General features: G+C 45.5%; 2 protein-coding genes across 2 annotated transcripts in view; one reads left to right on the top strand and one right to left on the bottom strand.

Moving 5' to 3' along the window:
• The window catches only part of DUSP4 (dual specificity phosphatase 4), a 104,885-nt gene extending 84,971 nt beyond the window's left edge, over nt 1-19,914 (bottom strand). Inside the window, exons 1-4 of the mRNA XM_085310806.1 lie at nt 19,862-19,914; nt 17,920-18,000; nt 8,267-8,381; nt 6,636-6,882 (exon numbers count right to left, since the gene is read on the bottom strand). The gene's annotated coding sequence lies outside the window, so the exon portion shown is untranslated. The remainder of the gene's footprint in view (nt 1-6,635; nt 6,883-8,266; nt 8,382-17,919; nt 18,001-19,861) is intronic.
• On the top strand, nt 19,090-22,010 carry SPINK2 (serine peptidase inhibitor Kazal type 2). Its single transcript, XM_085310807.1, has 4 exons — nt 19,090-19,158; nt 19,336-19,373; nt 19,555-19,664; nt 21,846-22,010. Exons 1-4 carry the CDS (start codon nt 19,110-19,112, stop codon nt 21,889-21,891), a joined length of 243 nt encoding a protein of 80 aa, XP_085166933.1. The 5' UTR covers nt 19,090-19,109; the 3' UTR covers nt 21,892-22,010.
• Nucleotides 22,011-22,595: the final 585 nt, after the last annotated feature.

Below are 22,595 nucleotides of genomic sequence, written 5' to 3'. Positions count from 1 at the left end.
GAAATCACTGGATGGGAGTCACTGACCTGTGCTATGCAGGTGGGCAGTCTGGAAGCGCCAACGGCTCTTTCTGGCTTCAGAGCCAGAGGATATTGTGATTTAATCAAGCWTGAAAAACCCACACAGGCTATGGCTCAATTTTGGTGAACTAGTGAGTTTCTGCAGTGGGCTGTAGATGATGTTCCCTGTCCYTTACCTGTCATCTGCACCACTTACAATCACAGGAGCTGGTCCCAGGGCCCAGGATAACACAGATACTCAGGACCCATCAGGATTTGAGCTGTAAGCAGCCAAAGAAAACAGGCAGGATGGGTATGACGTAGGCTTGCTGTTTCTGGGGAAAGTAAATGACAAGGACAGCGCTGGGTGATCGTTCAGGTCCACAAGGGGACAGTCATGTTAGAGAAAATGGCATCGTCTTTCCTCAAGTGCCTCTTCTCCAAGCCCTGTGAATCTCTCCGACAAGCTGACTTCATTCATGTCAAACACAAGAATATGAATGAGAAACCTTAGAAGTGGAGAGGCAGAGGGGGAAGGGAGGAGAAAGGATTTCATGCTACCAGAGCAACGGTCACCATGGCAACTATTTAATTAATGAGCTGCTGATGAACCCTACCAATATGGTTCCAGTGAAGTCATGCTGTAGTAATTACCAGAGTTTCATTCATCCTGTCTTGGCAGGGGCTGCTCAGGCTGCCTAGAGAAGGCTGAAAGCTCCAGCAGACGGGAAAGAACAGCTTGCTGAATCAATGAAAGGAAAGCGCGTGCCTTGGAGCGTGCTACATTGTGCCTCTGAGCCAGCTCCCGAGGCACTCGAGCATGGTGCGTGCATGCAGTCCAACCCATTTTACAGTCCCACACTGTCAAAGGGCAACCCAGCTGGCTTCGTGCCACCAACACGGCTGCGTTCACAAGCAGTCTGCAGGACTAGCTCGCCTCCTCCCTGTTATGCCTTCAACTTCCAGGATTTAATACAGAAAATCAGTAAACAAGTAGGTGATTTGTGTTCTCTGCCTGGAAGATTTCTCTTTGCACACCAGCAGATAGCAGCATAGCTGCTGCATGGACATCCCAAGTGGGAAGAGAGCTCACAATAAACATGGTGAGGTCTCAGAAAGGCTGGTATGTGCCCAAGCACTCTAAGGAAATGAGGGCTATTGTATCTGGAAGGAAGGTAAATAAAAAATACCAAGGACAACTTATGCAAAGCAAAAAATGCTATCAAAGGTGAGCATCAGGTCAGTTGACTTACCCACTCCCATGACACCAGAAGATGCTCCATGACACTGCAAGTGCTGAAAACACATCACACTACTAGCCTGTGGTGTTACTATTCTCAGCTCCTCGAGCTTTGTGGGACACAAACATGATTCACACCAATTGCACTGATCGCTAGGACACCTTAGAGTTATGTTAGATTGACAAAGACATGGAGATTCACAAACACATGTGCTGCAGGACATACCCTTTTTTAGCACTTGCAGTTCTCAAACCACTTTCCCCATGTAGGGAACACAAACAAATGACTGCCAAATATTTTCACAGAAAGTGAGAGAAAGCACCAGGATATGCATCCCGCCCAACAAAATTTCACCCCACAGGATTAGTTTTGCACCCTGGAATTGCCACCAAATGCACTGCAAGAATAAGCATCCATTATAGAAAATTCACAATACATCATATTGACCATCTTGGAGACCAGGACTAGAAGGAGTGGGATTTATTTTCCCCTTTTAAACAAGCACATCTACATCTGAGTTGATAATGCATACTCCCTTTACAATCAACAGAGAGCAATAAGCACTTCTTGGAAGTGGTTTTAGATGTCTACTCCAAAGAAAATTTCCTTCTACAAGGTCTCCTTGCTAAGCAAACAGCATCTGCCAAATCAGTGAGCTTGGATGCAGATGCCTACACAATGGACCTCTGTACCTGAAGGGAGCAGTTCTGCTACAACATGCTCATTTCTACTCTACCCATAAGCATTAAGCTGGCTTGAGCCAATGGTTAAATATAGCAGCATGGTTGAATATCCCCAGCAGGAAACAGCTCATATGAAATACTGAGGCATCAGCCAGGTCTCTGGGACACACTTTCATTAATCCTCAATTGTCTGCTACTTCAGGAGCAGAGTAGTAGAGAAAAACAGATGCAGTCCGGATCATCACAGCTGTCTGGGGTATCACATCCTATGTATACTCCAAAAAAAACCCCAACAATTACATCATAGCCTGAGATCCAGATCACCTAGGAAAAGCCATTTTCCAGCATCTCTCCCTTCCCTAAGAGGAAAGTAGAATGGTTAAACAAATATTTATTCTTATGCATTCAGCGGGCATGTCAGATGTTGTATCAGCATTCCCTGGAGCATGCAAAGAAAGTGGGAGGCAATGATTCTTCCATTTTCCATTAGTATCCTCACTCATGTGAGCCAAAAATGCTTCCATAGTGTCTTCTGGGCATACAGTGGGATTAACCATTTGCAATGAGCAGAAAGAAGAATCACATTCATCGTTCAAGAGAAAAATCACATCTGCCCAAATATTTTAACCAGAGCTTGAGTCATGAGCACATTCTGCACTCCAAGCTGACTTTATCCTTCGTACATTTTCTGATTTTCCCAGTCAATGGATATTGCACACTGCCAAGACCCATCCTGGACCTCTGGTTTATCAGTTTCCATGTAAACACACCTCTGTCTCTGTGTTCTGACAACACCACAGATGTTCTCCACTCTCTCTGTCATATCTGCAGAACTGGCTTGTCCTCAGCTTTGTCTCTTTTAAGGCAGTGACAGGGCTTGTGACCTGCTACAGATTAATGTTACTTTGAGAGTAAAAGCACCACAGGGGAAATTTGTTGTCTATACCACTGTTACAAGGCTAGCTACAAGCTTATGTGTGGACCTTCTCACTGGATCTCCTTTTTACACCATAGAGTCACAAAACAGTAGGAGTTGGAAAGTATCTCTGGGGATCACCTGGTCCAACTCCCCTGCCTAAGCAGGGTCACCTAGAACACTTTGCCCAAGACCAAGTCCACATGGCTTCTGAATATCTCCAAGGACCGGAGATTCCACAACCTCTCTGGACAACTTGTTCCAATGTTCAAACATGCTCAAAGTAAAGAAGTGTTTTCTTATGTTCAAGTGGAATTTCTTGATTTTAGTTTGTGCCCATTGCCTGCCATTCTGTCACTGGGCACCAGTGAGAAGAGTCTGGCCTCATCTTCTTTATGCCCTCCTATTAGATCTTTTTACACATTGCTCAGATTCCCCCTGAGCCTTCTCATCTCCAGGCTAAACAGTCCCAGCTCTCTCAGCTCCTCCTCCTATGGGATGTGCTCCAGCCCCTTAATCATTTGTGGACTGAGTTTGAGAAAGCACTTTTCAGTCATTATTACCCTATTATATCTCCCACTCGAACCAGGAAAAAACTATATATGTATTTTCTCAAAGGCTAAAACTTGGCTGTTTATCTGCAGTGTGTCAGCAAAGAAATTAGCACTATTTTTCCCCGAGTTTGCATTATTATAGGGAACACTCATAAGAACATTTGATGCTGGCTTTCCATTGCAAGGACTTGAGCCTCAATTACTGCATCATTTTTAGTTAGTCCCGGCTCTCCTGCGAACTAGTGAATGGATATAAGAGATAGGATCCATCTCACACAACTTCAGATGTCCACCTTAGTGGATATCTCATCTCTCCACTTTTTGCAGGAAGGAATTCAGATAGCTAGCACAGAGATAAAGCATGATACTGAAGATACCTCAGCTTCAACAGATGAGTTGTCAAAGTAGTCAAAGAGACTAAAGGTTACATTGAGCAATAGATTTAGGCACCTATTGCAAGGTCTAGGTGAAACCAGAGCACCTACACCCAAATTTAGCATCTAAAATCACTAATTAGCACCCATCTCACCCCACTGATTTTTAACTGAACCTGGCCCACTAATGGCAAATCTAAATATCTTTCTCTGTTCAAGACCACATCTAAAAGTGCTCTTCAATATAATATCCCAAAAGGTGTGGGCAAACAAGGGTGTTAAAGGTGCACATATCAAGGCCTCTCTCCCTTTGATTTTGCACACCAATGGCTTTTATACAACAATCCTGTTGCAACATTGCTCAAATTCCAGGAGATCTAAAGTCAGCTTCCTTGAAACTTCATTTTGGGGCCCTGAATACAAACAATTCAGTGACACTGACCCTAGTCTGGCACCACCGAATCAGCCTTGCTGGTTATTTCTGTGGGAAAAAAAAAAAAAAAAAAAAAGGAAAAAAGAAAAAAGATTTTGCCCCGCTTCCAGGTTTATTCTTTATAGAGTTCAAAATGGAGACAAGGCAGTGGTTTGCCCTCAAAATCAGCCACCAGATTAACTTTGTCATCCATGCTGATCCTAAAACATCCACTGCTTTCAAGCAAGAGCCACCAGGAGCCCTCATAACTCAGCATGTGCAGGCTTTGTAGCAGAGGTCTGCCATTTTCCCCTAAAAGCCCTTCTATTTATACCCATCTTGGCAGGCTTCAAAGTACCTGCCAGATGGAGATACAACTGACATCCGGAAAAGACACTCCACCAGCTGCTGCGTGCAGGGGTTGGGAAGCATGGGGGCTGGTTAATGAGAAACCTTTTACTTCCTCACTGTTGCTAGCTGCCCGTTCCCTTCCTAGGGCTTAATGGAATTTGGAGACAGTATTTCAAGTCAGGCCATCTGTCAGCACACATATATCAGAGAACTCCCAGCACCTTGCCTGCATGCCAAGCACAAGCTTTGTTCTGCACATGAAGCCCTCTGTGCTCTCTCTCTGATCTCTCCAACTTCCACAGTGATGCCCACAAGGTGAAGATTTGATCATGAATTGTACTTATCGATGATGAGATGTCTGCCTGAGACCCATGCAAATGGGCAGGGGGCTCTTTGAATAGCTCTTGGCTGCAAGTCCAGGGCAGCTTAGCCCAGGGGAATGGTATGAGGGAACTGTCTTCCACATCACTCAAAGACAGCCAGCTTCCAGGCCATGGCAGCTCTGGGTTAAAAGGCCCTAGGGGTGATGGTGGACACAAAGTTGACTGAGTTGGCAATGCATTTTYATTGCAAATAAGGCAAACCACCTCTTGCACTATACTGGACAGGGGGACAGTAGAATGAGGGGAGTTGTTCAAAAATCATGCCAGTTCTTACCCCTTGCACAAATCACACAATTTTGAAAATGCACCTATATTTATGAATTTCCTACCAGTCTTCCTGATATTGTGATCTTCATCACTTACTTGTTATTTTGCTAAGAACTGTCCACAAGACAACATAAAAACTGTATTTATSGACACCCTGAAAGAAGATGTCTTGCACTTTACCATGTTTACATTTTCCTCTGCAAATCCAAAAGCCAAAAGCTTTCTTTTCCTTTTCATTTCAAGCATGGAGCTCTGCATAATCACAGGAGTCCAGCAGCTGGGGCTTTCAGACCAACTGCAACTTGTGTGAGGCTCCTGATAAAGTCACAGGCATTTTCTCCATGTTTCTCTTAAAGACAGTGTTTTGTTCTCATTTTATATCTAAAGGGCTGCCTAGACTCCCTTAACAGATGATAGCTGAGCTCCAGAGGGTAGCAACTGAACAAAAAAACACAAACATTTTTGCAGTCTATTGACTGAGGGGCTCTACGGGAATAAAGCCACATGCTCCCCTGCACTGCATCAGTTGCTGTTGGCTAAATCACCTCATTTCTCCCTCTGTCTTCACGCTCCTGTTTGTAAAACAGGGATCCCATTCTCCTTCAAGAGCACCTGAGAAGGATTATTTATAACAGTAAGGAACCGTTGTCCTTCAGCTTGTAGGGAAGGACTCCAGCCTGCAGGTAAAACTTAATTAACATGAGATCGACTGACAAGTCAGTTTGCAGCTGCTTTTGTTCTCTGAAAACCCAGACATAAGAGTAAATACTATGTTCTGATGCATTAACATGGCACTTACTTGTAGTTCATTCACTGCAACTTACTTCTGTCTTATTAGTACATTTACCTAAGAGGAAGGATAAATGGGAGCAAAGAAATGTCTGAATATTTCTTCCGGGTAACATTATTTCAGAGATCTGCCTTGTAAAATACTAATAAGAAATATATGTGACAAATATTACAGCTTCTCCATGTGTATGATCTTATTCATAATTAGAATAATGTTGAATAACTCTCCTGAAATCAAAATTGAGTATGTTTTAATTTAATTTAAGGGTTGGAACTGAGATCAGCATCCACTTAATGCAGTTCCATGAATGGATTCCACTGTTCCCCAACAGTTTTGCCTGCACTTGCAATTTCACTCAAAAAAATGGCATTTTTTTCACAGAGAACAAATCTTGGAATCTTTTTTTTTTTTTTTTTTTTTAGTAAGGGTTGTCCATTTCAATCCCATGGAGTTAGGAAGAAGTTTGAGACACTCCTGTAGTAGGAAACAATTCACAGTGAATTGTTTCAGAAAATTTCAAGTTTCCCCAGGTGATTTCACAGCTCTGAAAGTGTGCTCAAGTTTGGAGTTTATCAATGCCAGAACGATTCTTTGAGCTGATGCAAGAGGTAAACCACCACTTCTGATTCCTTGAAAGCAATAGTTATAGAAGCAGCTATACTCACGTGTAGGTGATAACCAATGATGAGTGAATTATACTTGGGGGAGGGAGTCAGAGGAATGAAATGGGAGAAAAGATCATCTTGAACAGTGACACCAGTCAGCCATACTGACACCGTAAGCATGAGAGGATGAACTGAAGGAGATCCAAGTGATGCAGGCTGAAAAAAATCTAGACGATCTCAGCGTTCCTTCCATGATAGCATTTAGGTGTCCCAGGTTGAAAAATTCAGGAAATCAGCTGTTTTTCTTCTGGGGGAAAAAAAGATCGTATTTTAAGAGCAGTCAACCCCAAACAGGCCCCGTTGCTGAAGAACCCTGGCCCAGAAACAAAACTGAGTTTCCAGTCCTCTTCAGTATGGTATGGTTACCGTTTAAACTCAGTTTGGTTTTAGGTGACAGGCTTTTTCCATGCTTTGCAGCTGTCAGCATCATAAAGACACATTCCTGACCTGTGATCCAACTGCCAACAGCCAGGGAAATGACAAACTTTCACTACAGTGGCAGTCTGGGAATGATGAAGCAAGAGCAGTGGCTAATTGCTAGTATTAGAACATAATCATTAAAAGTTGCTAGTTCATGTAAGTACTCAATTGTCACTCATTTCAGCACGAAATTTGCTGCAAGAGCATAATTTCAAGTGTCCTGAAACAATAATCTACAACATTGTAGCTCTTGATGATCTCTTAATGAAGAGAAACATTTAAAAATTAATACTTTGCCACTAGAGGATTGGCCATTTTGTCAGGGACTTTGATGCTATTAATATATTCTACAAAAATGTCTTATCACATCCTTTTGTGAGCAATTTCAAGGGGTGCCCTCTGGAAAAAAAAGAAAATGGACCTTTTTTTTTTTTGTCTACATGAAAAGAGCTGTATCGAGTTTGTTCATGAGGAGGCAGGAGTGAAACACGCACCCGATATGGAATCAGTAATGTCACTGCCATGCAGGCTATGATTAAAGCAAAGCTCAGCCTTCAACTAACAGGATTTAAAACAGCTTTTGTAAACTCAAAAGCTTACCCTCTCTATGCTACTACTGGGTCCCAGGAATACAGTGGTATATTACCTTCTTCCTAGCTCAATACTGAAATTGCCCAGGTAAGACATCTGTTGGGATGTATCTGCATAAAGATCTGAAGGATCCAAAAAACTACAGGGGCTTTGCATGACAAAAACTACTTTATTACTTACTTGTCCATCCCAAAGGCTTGCTGTATAAGTAAGTCAAGTGGGATATTTTTAGGAGAGGCCATGGTGCTACATAGAATTCATTACAACACCCCACCGGAGCAGTATGGGGTGCAATGCTTTATGTAATGCCTCTGCCTTGCCCACAGTAGTGAACAATCATCTGTGCCCAAGAGACACACTGTGTCTTTATTTCTACACTATTTAAAAGAGTTTTTTTTTAAAGTAGTACAATGAATTTTTCATTAGATGAGAGCAGGAGCTGGCGAGGGCAGGATGTTGGAGAAGGCACACTGAAGCTACCCTTTGCACACAACACAAAAGCCATCCCTCTGTAAATAGTTCTCAGTGAAAAGCCAACTTGGTTTTGCAAGAATAGAGACCTCCTGTGTTATTATGCTGCAGGCAATACACGAAATAATAAATGCTAATTCTGCTCTTACTTTTCCTTTTACTCTTTATTTTCCTCCCATTCTCTTCCTCCAGTTTTTATGGTCTCTTTTTTTCCTCTGCTCCATTGTCCACCTTCTCCCTGCCTATTTAAAATGTAAAAGGAATCTGCAAGAGAAATTAAGGTGACTTGTAATGTGAAGAAGAAAAGGTAGGATTAAAATATTGCAATTTTATTAGTAATTTCATTATGGTTAAATGTGGACGTTCCCAGGTAAATGGTAAACACCTCTGATGAAAAAGGCAAAGCAAAAGCCTCCATCTCATAATCTGGCTGTCTGAGCAATACCTGAATTTGCATGCCTCTCCCTTCCCCAGGCAAGCTGTGCAGAGGAAGAGAAAGAGGCTGCAGCCTGTGGAGAAGCTGTCCTCATCAGGACCGCATGTTTCCATCTCACCACAGCATAAAGAAAAGAACTCAAGAGACAAAGCACGTCCCTCTTTACCTTTGCTTTAATGAATGGACTCTAACAGGTCCAATGTCTTATACTTAAATATGTGCATCTCCCAATTTGACAGTAAATATTTGTGACTTAAAATCACTGTTCAGCCCGATTTGACAATTGCCTTTGCATGAAGACAATGAAAATGTCCTTTTTTATTTGCATAGACCTGGAAGAGAGAAATAAAGAGTGGGTAATAATGTAAGCATAGAGATATTCACAGAGAATGTATTAAAGTGGAGATTTTCTGGAGAGTTATGTAGCTTCCTTCCTTACAGGAGGCTTTCTGGGCAGAGAGAAGTCTGCACAAAGCAACATCGTCTGGTGTGGAGCTAACAGCATACCTGGTACTTGGATCCTCGAGATTTTTGCCCTGGATGGATCAAGTTCTCCCCAGCAAAGTCAATGCAGTAATGCCCTGGGATATGAATTGTGTTCTTTTGTTCCAACACAGCTAAGTCTTCTTTGTCTTCTCCTCCAACAGGATTTACACAGAAAGATAGAACTTTCTGATGCCAAACTCATAATTCAGCTCAATTTCTTGTTGTATTAGATTGCTAAATCCAGTGATTTATTGATTCAGTTTTAATTGTGACCTTATTTTCATCTTGTCTTGTTCCTCTTTAATTAGTTTCGTGAAACTGTAGTAAATTAGCCTCGTTATGTGCTTGATAAGCATACTTCTTTTGATAAGCTCACTTTTTTTCTTCTACTAAAACCCATAAAGGGCACCTGGGGGTGGTCTATTCCATCAAGCCATCATGTGGGCCATGAACATTTGATTCTGCCTAAGTATCTAAGGCCCAAAGGAGGCTAATGCCTATGTTAATAGGACTTGGTCTCATAGCTTTTTTTAAAAAGAATCATTGCCTCTTGCAGCTGTCTTTACCCTCCCAGAAGGTCCAGCAAGCCCAGTATGAAAACATCAGTTTGGCTACATTCTGCACAGGACTCTCAGGATTAGTTGCTCTAGCACTTGGCTGGTTTCCATTCATCATACAAGGACCACACATAAAATGATACAGAGGGCGATGGCATGCTTTCCACAAGTAGGCCCCACTCCAGGAAAGGTCCAAGTTCAGTGGGGAAACAGTGCAAGCAAGCCCAAAGCAAGCCTGAGCTTTACAGATGGGTTCATTACCAGAGCAAAGCAAAATGCTCAGCCTGAAAGGTCGCTAATCCCCAGTCAGCCAGAGCCCATCCTTTTGTCTGCTCTGGGCTTTCCGCATCCAGTCAAAATATTTGGTAATCAAGGTCCATGACCGATACCATAGTCAAATACAAAATGAAATGCACATTTTTAACAGTTTGGCAATCCRCAAGTGGACCACGCACCCTGGGAACCACCACCTGGGAGTTTTTAAATCCAGACTGAACCAGCACACTCCCCTAGGAAAATAGCAAATAGGGAAGTCCTGTGACCCAGACCACTGCAGTCCTCTCTGGCCTTCCAGTCTCCTGCTACACACCCCTTACCAATGACTATGGCAGTTTTTTCCTCTTTTGAAAACTGCACTTCTCATCTCCATCAGATTAAGTTGTGAAGGGAGAACTCACAAGGTCCCTGGACAGTGACCACAATCAGTGGTCAGTTTGGAGAACTGAATGCAAAGGTGCAGCCACATTCAGGAGTTTTGCCTTCTGGGCAGAAAGTAAAGGACAATTTAGTCCTTTACTACCATAAGTAAATGGTCATTTCTAGAAACAGAACAATTCTGCCAAATACCATCCTAATTTGTGAGTTTTCCTAACAAACAAATCAATTACCACTCTTAGCTGTGATCATCACACAGCCTTGTTCCTTTCTGCATTATTAGCTCAGTAATATTGCTCTATTTCTTCATTAACTAGCAGTGATTTGGAAAGAAACAACCATAACTCATATTCCAGAAGTCATCCTCCCATATACCCATTCATTCACCATTCTCAATTAAGTTCATGAAAGATTAATTCCTTAATGATTATGGTTTGTAATGTTAATTAATTAGCTACTTTTCCACTAAGCATTCAGAGGTTTGCAGCATTACATTGATCTCTTAATTAGCCCATAGCGACTTCTAAAAAAAAAGTGAGTAACCTTCTTTATTCTTCCTGTCCCTTAGGCAAATTATCTGCTGCTCGGTCTTCCAGTTCACTTCCTATCCCTCTCTGTGCAGTCTCTTTCCTCCAGTGCTGCAGACATACATGCTTTGCTCACTCATCTTGCAAAGACAGTAACATAACCAAGGAACAGGCTCAGTTGACTCACATTATTCTCTTCCTTTGAGAAGGAGACGCTTTGATATAAATCTTACCTCTCTTCAGGCTCCCCAGTGTGGGGCAAATCTGTGACTAAAAGCTGTCTACTACCCTGATGCACTGAGATTGTAATTACTAAGTTTTGTAATTACTAGGTAACTACTGTCCATACATGCATCTCTGATCAGGAACAAGCAGTGAAAGCCAGAATTAAGAGAAGACCAATACTGCAAACCACCTTGCAGCAACCTCCTTTCTCCTGTGGCCCAATGAAGTGTAAACCAGTGGCAGTACACTGCAATCTCCATGCAGACACTCTTATTATAGAAGCATGTGTTTCTCCCCTTGAATATGAGATGTTTCAGCTATTTCTAGTAAAGGCAGATTGCACTGAAGCAAATATGCCCTAGGACAGCCACATCATCCTGACAAGACCCTCGATGGCTAGACAAACTAATGGATAAAAGGTTCTCCTGTTAACATCATATGCATCTGCCAGGAAGACTCTACATCAACTGGTGACATGGGGATTCAAGACAGTGACCATAGCTGAGCTATGTTCCCAGACCACCTTGGGTGACCTTTCAGTTTAGATGCTTTCTGCCTTGCCCCTGTGTCCAGTTCCCACCAGGAAGAGCTAAACAATTTCTGAGCCATCCCTCCTCCCCTCTTTCTGCTGTTATTAGTGCTCAGTGACTCACTCCCAAGTATGCCCACAACCTGCTAAGCCATTGCTGCTGGAAAGCCCTGTCAAACACAACACTGCCTAATCAAAATAAATACCGCCTTGCTCCTTCCTTCCCACCAACACTATCACCACTACAGGCAAACCCGTGAGCACAGAAGAGATCCCAGCTCTGCAAAATGGGGCTTGGGGTGAGACAGAGTGCAGAGCAGTCAAAACCTGTGTGAATTAATAGGGGAAAAGGGAGATGAGTCAGCTGGGAATGACCCTTGCTACCTGCTGAGAAACACCAGGCCTCACTCAGAAGCTCCTAGGGGCCTCTGCAATTGCCAGGCAGAGATCTGAAAAGCTAGTGAGGCCAGGCATGACCCAGATATCTTCACTCCTGCACAACCACATCATTTGTGCTGCCCTGACAGTATCTGCTGGAGCGCTGAGTCCAGGGTAATGGGCTATTTCATACTGAGTTATAGATATCTCCAACATGGCAAGGAAATCAAGCAGTTGTGCATTACTAACAGTGTGGGGACAAACACAGTATATTACAGTACAATATTATCTGGTTGGCAGCATATATGGTCCATTGAGTTCTTCACCCTAAAAGAAATGATTCATATAAAAAAATTAATGCAAACAGGCAGCAAGGAGCCTGTACGGCGAGCAAGACTGCCACCACATGGACAAGGACAAGTATGCAGACTCCCTGGACCAGAGCAAGAGTGCGGAAAAACACCCCCGCACCTCCAACCAGCCCTGGCCTCTTTAACCAGCTGTGACCAAATCCTGATGTCTCAGCTTGGGCAGCTAATCTGGCCAGGAACAGTGGTTCTTGTACATATTCCAAGAGCTGTTACCCTTCCCTCCCCTCCAAGTCACTAAAATCTCTTGCAAAAAAAAACACTAGAGTCTTGCAAAGCGGAGAGTCCTAGGAAACAGACGGGATCCAGTTGTTCTCGTTAGGGGAGATCTGAGCTAGTTCAAGAGCTCTCCAATGACCAGAAATGTCTGAGCTCAGAGCAACCTGGGACATTGGTATATAAAAATACAGCAGCTCTTGCAGTTTCTAAATTCTCACTGCTTGTGGAAAAGATATTAATTTGAAAGCATGATGCTTCCAGTAATGGCTGAGGAACCTTGACTCCTCATATTGAATTACACAGCAGTTCAGGTAACCGTGATTCTGCTCTTTCAGAACAATGTGCTAAAGATGAAAATATTTTTTCTTCCTCCCTTCATTCCCCTCCTCTCCTCCCTCCCCCCCAAATCCCCAAGAATTTGGAGAGAGAGAGAGAGAGGAGTTAAAATCCAGAATAAAATTGAGATTTTCCCATTACATACGACAATGCCCTTTATCACTAGAGAAAAAAATGGTAGACATAAATATTTCAAATGCTATTTTGAAAAGTTTTCTCTAGAATGCAAGCTTCAGCTGGACAGAGCTGTTAGAGAAAGAGAAGATGGTCAAAATGCCCTCCTTTGTGAGAATTAGATGGGACACTGAAGAAGATGTCTTTGGCTTTTCAAACTGTCTTCCCATAAGGAAGTAAGACTTGCAGAGTTGGAATGAGTCACTTTAGAGCACCATGCTCTGTCTCGGAAGCAGCTTTGCTCCCAACCTGCAAGGACACTCTCTTCCCTTTGATAGCTAAAAAAAGCTCAGTTCGACAGCTGAAACAATCCAATCTGAGTTGTTGCTCTATAGCTGCATGCCATCCATGGGGTTTAGGTGTAATGACCAAAAAAGGCAAAATATGACCAGTCTTCCAGGGTAAGTGCCCTTAAACCAGTGCTCTTTAACAGTGTCAATAATTAGAGAAAGCTTTTATAGCCCGTCTTGAAAGTTTCTGCTCTTTGAGATAGCTTTCGATACCCTTAATATGAGAAATGAGACTGGGAGCAACCAACTCCCTCCAAAGAGCTTCTGATCCCGGGGCCAATCACCAAGACAAAGCCCATTTCCCCCCAACAAGATGTGTGTCCCTGGTCTGCCATGCATCATTTGAACCAGCACATAGACAAATCAAGGAGATGATAGATGGGCTGAGGTGAGTCAAAGGCAACAGCAGAAAAAGACTTCTCGAGGAGAGAGGAAAACTCCACTGCTTTCTGTGCCTTAAGACACCCCTGCGGGACCATTTTAGAGCCTCCAGGCACTACTGAAGTCCCTTTCCAAGACCAGTTCACAGTGGTCCACCCACATTTCTCCATCAGGCAGAAGGCTGCTGCTTTCTGCAGTCATGGTGACTGGTGGCTAGGGCAGATCCTCCAGGAGCATCTCAGTCACTCACAGTAGCTCTTTCCCAACTACCCACAGCATGTGCAGGATTCCCATCCAGCAGCACTGCCCACAGGTGCACAAGGCTTCTGAAGGCCACGGTACGAAGCAGCACATGTAGACGCTACGAGATGTTGACCCCCCTTGGGAGAGTACCCCCACACACATTATGCACAGACAGAACAGAAGCAGGGACACAAAGTGGTCAGCTGGCCAGTAAATTAATTTCAAAGGCAGGCAGGTGATAGATGAGGTTCACATGGGAAACAGGAGAGAATAAATTGCCATTTGCGGCAGATGTGGCAAAGAACAGCTTAGGATGGAGCAAAATGAATGGGCCCAGAGGAATCAAGGAATGAGAGACTGAGCAGCTTGTACATAATTGAATCCCTGAGGCCTGGATCTTGCCTTTCAGGCTACATGGGATTGCAAATGCAGGAGCAGAGCTGAAGTGAATGATTCACGGGCTGTGTGTGACAGATAGGACCCCCAGAGCAATCTTTTATTGGCGTGGGAGTGGGAACGCAACTGACAGAACGGTGAGGGAATTTGATGAGATCAGGAGCTTCCTGCACATCTTTCTGTGAACCTTTGAATCCAGCCCTTACCGAAAAAGCCTGGAAGAGTCTGCCAAAATTAGAGGCAATGCCACGACCACAACTCAGAGCTCTGGTCCTGGCCAGGGAGACAGCTCGTCAACTGGAACCAATTCCTCCCACAAAACAAACTAGACTTTACCAGAAGGTTATTAGTCTTCTCAGTGCTGCTGACTTCTTCCCTAGGGGAATCATTGCCAGGGGCACTAAAACACTCGTGGAGATCACTTCTCTCCCCTCTGCCCTTCTTCTGCCTTGCTGCAGTGCCAAGTTCAAGTTAGGAGAAACAGCCAAACAGCAAGCGCTAAGGCATTTTCAAGGAATTTCCACTCTCAGCAGAAGCAGAGGGCCCTCCAAGAACTCAAGAAAGAGCCCAGAAGAGAGGCTTTCAGCAGTATCACTCCTGGGCTGATGTGCTGAAATTAGCTCAGAACATTTTTCCCTTGTTCTGTGCTATGCTCCTTCTACAGTGGTGCTTGCTTTCACTCCAGTAATTACCCAGGAGGGAAAGCACCCTCCTGTATGTGTGGCCAGAGACTCACACGCACAACACAAGTACAGTGGGGGGATGCAGACTGCAATGCGCCCCAGTAACGTGCCTTGCCAACTGCACCGTGCCACTGCTTCTCACTGTTCCATGGAGATAACCATTCTCCTCCACATGATAGGAGGCTGTGAGGGGACATTAACTACAGATCATGTCGGTAGCCCCATTCTCATCAGTCTCCTSTCTCCAAGATAGGCTGGCAGCAATGGTCCAGGGAAGAGAAAAACAGCACAGATGCATAGCCAGACATCCCACATGTCACCTACCACCCCACAGGACCCTGCAGATCAGGGCCTGTTCGAGTGTGAACCTTCATGTTTAAGAGCCCTGATTGTTTCTTCCTCCACAGCTCTAGTTATTTTTCCCCATATATAAACTTGGTGACTCCTAGTCTGTTCCCACCTTGTCCTGGCACCTAAGCCTATGCTGTTCTTGTCCTTGGGCAGAGCTGAGAATCATCTTGACTCCTGTGAGCAAACAGATATCATCCCACCACACAAGTGTGCAAAACAGCTTCCCCTTGTCCAATCTTCACCAAAAAAATGTTGTTTCTTAGTAGACTCAGTAGCCTCACTCTCTAAAACACCAGGAAATGCCCTGACTAGATGCTTATCCATTAATTTAAATGCTTTCTATGAATCAGCTGATCACTGCTTTAGTACACACACGAAAGAAAAAGGCAGAGGCTAAACGCTACATCCATATACCAGAGAACTCTGCTAGGGTTTATACCAGATCCCCACCCAATTTCTCCAGGTGGTAAAAGAGTAAGGAACTTACTGATGCACTCTGCACAGCATTTCTGCACTCCCAGAAACTGCCTGTGTCTCACTGTCCTGTTCCTGTGGAGCTAACAAGGATCGACAGCCTGCCATCCCTTCACCTTTGGGGCATCCATTCTGGCACATGCATGCCATGTGCCAAATCCTTTTTCCCAACACAGTCAATACTAATTCAAATAATGGGGAAAAAAATGGCACCACCACATATATCCTTAATGCCTGTGCAAGCTGCACCTCCAGGGTTTCACTGGTATTGAAATGCTACAGAATAATACTGGTGAAAGTTCTTAGCACAGACATGAGCTCTGGGCTTTCCCTCACTGGAAGTCTCCATCCACCAAGTGCATGATGCCCGTAGATTTCAAGAGCAGAGGCCATGTAACTGAACGCAACATCAATCACCAGATGAAAGCTCTGAATAGATTTCAAGAACAGGGACACAGACCCACAGCAGTGCTAGCTGGAAGGAGACTCCAGGGTCTCTAGTCCAACCTCCTGCTTGGACCAGGACTATCACCAGCACTAGATCAGGGCAGTTGTAGCTTTATCTTGCCAAATCTTACAGTTTTATCTTGCCAAGAATAGAGATGTCACAGTCCATATCTTCAACACATTTCCTTTCAGAGGAATGCCAAGAGTGGGGTAAGCTGTATTTTTCACAGGGGGACTCAGTATTAGAAGGGAATGGCAGATAGTGCATATTTGTCATTCTTTGTCTAAAAGCTTTTGTTTATGTTGAATCCATTCCATATTCAACCAAACTCTTTTTGCTGCACAATTTGTTAACGTCTGCAATAATCACCGGCTATTTTATCTAAGACTTACCCAATAGTGACTCTGTATAAAAACTGCTCCTGTTCTGCTTAACACAGTTGGGGGAGATCAGGAATAAACACTCTCATCTTGGAATAAGTTGGGGCCATCCACCCCAAGAAATTGCGACAGAAGCTGCCATCTTCCAGCTATCCACTTCAGTCCAATGCAGCTGGGTTACTTGGTGAGTTCTAGCAGTAGATCTTTGCTCACCTTGGTGATTTGGACAGATTTAAAATAGGAAACACTCCCAAAGGCAGACCCAAGCACTCAAACATCTCCAGCAAGCAAAACTCTCAAGGAGCTGTGGACGAGCTAAACAGGTGGGATCCTAAGAGGACCTCACCTTCCTGTCACCAACACCTGAGAACAGGCATGATGATGGTCAATCTTTGTAAGAGGTCCATCTCAGTTGCACCAGGGCTAGCACTCACAGAGGGAGTGGCAAGACTAAGGAGCACCAGGTTTACACCCTATAGGCTGTAAAACCTTGATTTTTTTTTCAAGATGCAGCTAAACTACAGGCTAGCTTTGAAGTGCCTTTCCATCTGGAAGCAGTGGTAAATACTAAAATACTTAGTCACTCCTTATACAATCACCATCTTATTTCATGAACACTAAGGCTCTAAAATATGCCTTTTCTCCTCCGGGCCAAACCTAAGACTCATGTGTGACTCTTCTGCATGGCAAAAGAACACAGACAGGCACTTCCAGCGTGACACCTGCCCTTAGTCAGTTCTGCTGCTTTTAACATTTTGCCGTCACAAAATCTCCATGTGCTGGGTCACAACCTTGCTAGTACTTAACCACTGGTTAGCAGAAGAATATGGAGTTGTTATGAACTCACCTAAACAGCCTTTTTCTTTCAGAGAATCCTGCGCAATTACTTAGAGAAGTGACTAAAGTTCAAACAAATTCTCCCTTCCAAGTGCAGAGGGTTATTTCACTGAGCATAAGGCAGAAACAGGCACTTCTCTGTAGGAATGTAACTTCTAATTATGTATTGCTCCCTGCAGGCCGTATGCTGGGATTTTTATTCTCTGCCATGCTTATTAATCATGATGTTAACAAGCAGATAACTTCTAGAAGATATGCAAATAGTTCTGCAGCTTTTTCTTACCAGTGACGCAGCATTAATATCAGAAGTGCATTAACAGGATACAAAGCCTATTAAAAAGCCCTCTGGATAATTATTAACTTTCTTGCCTCCAGTTCTTAATAATTTATGGAAGAAAATGGGTATTTTCTAATAGATAGCMCATCTTACCAGGAACAGAGCTGCAAGATATCCTTCCTTCTTTAATTTAAAGTCTCTTTTCTTCCACTCTCTCTTTTCTTCTGTAAAGACCTGTAGGTAAAATTTTGTTCAAATAAGGTAAAGCTAAATATTCTCAATGGAAGGAAATTTGAATAAATGAAATGCTGCCAGCAGCAGCATGGAGGAGACTGGACTGGCGCAAAGTTAAAATATGAGTAYCGTGTTGAGACTTATTCAAGCACTTGCAGATTACTTTCCCATATTTCCTCTGCAACATCAGAAGGAAGCCTCTGGGACAGAAAACATGGCTTCGAAGTGTGGGCACTGTTCAAGCAGGCATCCAAAGCTCAGAGAGTTTCTGAAGCTAGTTTCAGCTATCTCCAGCTCTTTGGCTTGCAAAGTTGTTCCTGTGCAACTAAGCACAAGCCGTGCTTAATTGGCAACTACTGCATATTTTGGGGAGAGGGGTTCCCCAAGAAAATGATGTGGATTAGTGACTCCACAGGGACCTGAGCTGGGGTGAACCAGCACAGACCTGCTTGCCAAGGACAGCATTCAGGCACCTTAACCCCACACCCCCCAGCATGCCAAAGTCAGGGCCCTGTCCCTTCTTCACTCCTGGTGGTACCAACAGAGGTGCCTGTCCTCTCCCTGAGCCTGGGTGTGCTGCAGCATCCCTCCCCACCTCTTTCAGTGCCCCCTGCCCCACAGTTGCCAGATCTTCCCACTGCTGAACACAGGGTCTCCACTCTCCTGTATGTCCACGGGCCTTCCCACTGCTGTAGGTGCCCCAGGGTTCCCTGACCCACACATCCCAGTGCCTTCCCAGTGCCCTCTCACTCCCTCCGAGTCTCATCCTGGTGCCTTCCCAGGCTGAACCCCAGCCCCAGCGCCCTCCCAGCCCCAGGCCATGCCCAGACCGTGTCCTGAAGCATGGACTCCGGGTCCTCCCAGTGCCAGGGCCCTCCTAACCACAAAGGCTTTGCAGTCCCAACCCCAGTGCTCTCCTAGTCCTTACACCAGTGCCGGTACCCTTGCCCTCCAAGTGCCAGCCCCAGTGCTCTCCCAGTCCCGGGGCTCTCCCAGTCCCACTCCCAGCGCAGGGCGCTCGCCGCGGCCGTTGCCCGGCGCCGCCCGTTGCCCGGCCCCTCCCCTCCCCACGCCCCGCCCGCCGCCGTCGCCAGTTGTCGCTGGGGGCGATGGCGATGGCGGTGCCGGTGCTGGTGCTCCTGCCGGTCGTCCTCGCGGGTAGCGGCGGCGGCGCCGGGGGCGGCGGCCGTCTCGGCGGGGTGGCACGGGGCCGGGCGAACCGGGGCCGGCCCAGCACGTCGGGGCCGGGCCGTTAGCGGGCTGGGGRGGGGGGTTGGGGTGGGGGGGGAAGGCCGGGCGGGCGCGGGTGCCGTTAACGCCAGGTGCTCTCCGCAGGGCTCATGTCGCTGCCCTCCACGACTGCTAGCATCGCGGTGAGTAGTCCCGGGCGCGGTGCCGGCGCCCGCTCCCGCCCCCCGACAGCGCCTCACAGAGCCGCGCCGGCTGCCGCTGAGCTCTCCCGAAACGGGCGGGCTGTTGGTGCGGGAGGGAGCGCTTCGAGAAAGCCGTTGCAGATGGCCTGTCTACCTTGCTACCTGTCTCGTCTTTCCCTAGCCCGCGTGCAGCAGGTACGAGACGCCTGGATGTCCGAGGGACTACAACCCAGTCTGCGGGACCGACGGCGAGACGTACCCCAATGAGTGCGTCCTCTGCGAGTCAAACAGGTAGCCCGACCTCCCCTTCCGTGCGGCCTCCTCCGCAAGGAAAACACCCACCCTCGCACCCCCGCTAACTAAAAAACTAGCGGCTTTGGATCGTGCGGTCTTGTTAAACTGCAGTTTTAACATCCCCTCAAATGCCAACCCCTTGCAGCATTTTTTTTTAACCATCAAACTGTGTCCAGTTAGCTGGTAGTACTGACCTGTGCATTTTTGCAAGTCTCAAGGAGGAATATCTCAGAGAAGGTTTAGCCTGTAGTGTTGTACAGTGGCACTTCAGCATTAAATGTAATTCCAGACTTTTCCAAACTTGCTATCAGAGAATCACAGGAAACATGAAAGATCCTATCTACATGTGGAGTGCAGCTTTTGCTACAAATTTTTACTTCAAGAGCCAGTATCTTGCACTTCTTTCACAGGGAGGAGTAAGAATGCCAAATGTTAGCAGAAAATACTATTTTCCTATTCCAGTTGTTTAAACAGAAAGAATACGTCTTCCTAATATTTGATAGACATGTATTTTGCTCTGAAGGACACAGGGCGCTCAGATACTGGGGTTTTTTTTTAACAATTCAGTAGTTGGCCTGCTCGGTGGCTTTCTAGTGCATTCTGGAGAGAGGGCTTTGTTTTGAAGTGTTTGGCTTGGCATGAGCACAACAAGGATGGAACACTTTCTTATTAGAAGAATTTCCGTTTGGGAAAGCTGCGTTCATGGTCATAAGCAACAGCCATTTCACTTCGGGGAGTGCACTGTACAGTTCGTCACACTCCTTAGAAAGGGAGAACTAAGAGATCCTTCTGCCCCTTTTAACAAGCTGCACGCACAGTAATTACTAGGATACTTAGTGGCATGCGCTGACTTAGATTAATTTTGTGATTCTCAATGGTCAGCTCACTGGTCACTTCCAAGCCATTTAAGCCCATTAAAGTGGTGTGGTCCACTTAAAAAGTGGAATTGTCCTTCCCTGGCGGCCAAGACAGTACCAACCACTGGCTCTCCTAGCTATGTAAGACCATGCAGGCTCTTGGAGGCTGGAGCCATGCAGCACCTGGAGAGTCTCATGTGCTGCAGAGCATCATAGCACTGCAGGAGATGTTGCTGAGGCTGGTGCACGGCAGCTTGGGATACCCAGCCACCGGTATTTATTTATTTATTCATTTATAATGCTTATATCTAATCCATTCTGGAATGGGTACTCAAATGCAGATCTCAGTGACAACAGCTGATCTCAATTCAAAGCCAGTCTGGCAGCAGCACAAGCCCTTTGGAAACAGAGCCAGCAGTTGGAGGTGCCTCTGCACGGTGTAGCATGAAGGCTGTCTTCAGCTGGGCTTTTCCTTACATCCCTTAGGCATGTGTGCTTCTAACAGAATCCTTGACTTTTCCTTTCATGTTCTTAAGCTGCTCCACCTCCTTCCAGTAAAAAGATCTCTGGTACAACTGTTAMAACAGATCCTCCCTACTTTGGGGTAATCAAAAGCCACATGAATTTCCTGAGAAGCAAATAGCTTGTGCATGGTCTGATTTTATTGAGATATGGAGGCAAACTGAAGATTTATGACAGCTTGCATGATGACACTTTCTTCTTATATTTGCACTTATTGGTAAACTAGTATTTGTAAATGGAGCACGCCAAACTACCACGTATGGGACTTCCAAAAGAAGTCTACCATTCCCAGATCGAGGGAGTGTTGGCTAAAATTTTCTTTCAGAAGATTCCAACATTCAGAGACCCAAACATTCAAAATTTAGTGACGAGAGGGATGCAGAGATGCACCAGGATACACACCTTTCCCACTGAATTCTCAAATGAAAGGGGTACATTTTGTCAGCATTAGATCTGGTTCCCACTTCAGGGACTGTGCAGCATGTCTTGGATTAGAGAGTGCTTCGTAATGAACCCTTCATCCCACAATGTGGGATTGCTGTCCTGCGATTCGGTACTTCCCAGGTTTGCAGATGACTTTTTCAGCTTTTCATAGGTAACAAAGTGAGGTTGTCTCTGGTAAGCTACTTGCTCTAGGTGCATGATTCATAGATCTTCACATCACAGTTACTGTGCAGTAAGATTTGCTGAAAACATCATTGCACTGAATGCACAGAACTGGAAGAGGTCGCTCTGTAAAATGTCTGGTAAATTAAAGTGGAGTGCTCCTCTTCTAAAATATTTTTGTTCTGCCTTGCAGGGAAAATAAAAAGAATGTCCAAATTTTCCAGAAGGGAAGTTGCTGATATGACAGATGGAAGCTTTTAAGAAAATGAGAAGGGAACACAAGTCAATCCAAATAGAAACATCTTAATGTACCTTCTACATATCCTGTCTTAATAAATAAGTTTGCCTGCTTAAACAAGACTTGAGTACTGTTACTGTATTAAAATCAGTGCTCTTATAAACATAGCTGTAAAATATTTGTAATCTGAACCCCAGTGTATTCCCTGCTGTAGGACAGAGTACAGGGAAGGAAAAAAAAAAGTGCCCCAGCTATACAGCAGTAACCGTTATTCAGAGAAGGAAATGGCATTGCAGCCAAGGCAGTCAGCCCCCGGGCAGCGCTGGGGACAGCGGCAGCTCGTCGTTTCAAGGATCTGAGCGCGCAGGCACCGRAAACCACCTGAGGGCGTTCCCGTGTGGGCTACCAAGCTCCCGGTGACGGCGCCGGGATATGTAACGAGCCTTCCCAGGGGCGGGGGAGAGGGTCCTCACCCGCCAGCGGGAGCCGAGGCGGAGGGCAACGACCCGCGCGCCAGCTCCGCCAACCCCCGCCGTAACGGCTGTTCCGGACCGTTGAGGGAAGGGCTGGGGCGGGGCGCCCGCGCGCGCCCCGTAACGGCTGTTTCGGAGCGCTGAGGGAGCGCCCGCGCGCGCCCCGTAACGGCTGTTTCGGGGCGCTGAGGGAGCGCCCGCGCGCGCCCCGTAACGGCTGTTTCGGGGCGCT

The sequence above is a fragment of the Rhea americana genome, unplaced genomic scaffold (assembly GCF_003343005.1).
Source record: "Rhea americana isolate MKP2758 unplaced genomic scaffold, rheAme1 scaffold_326, whole genome shotgun sequence".
NCBI lineage: Eukaryota > Metazoa > Chordata > Aves > Rheiformes > Rheidae > Rhea > Rhea americana.
The sequence above is the reverse complement of the archived record's forward strand: the minus strand, read 5'-3'. Positions and strand labels throughout refer to the sequence as shown.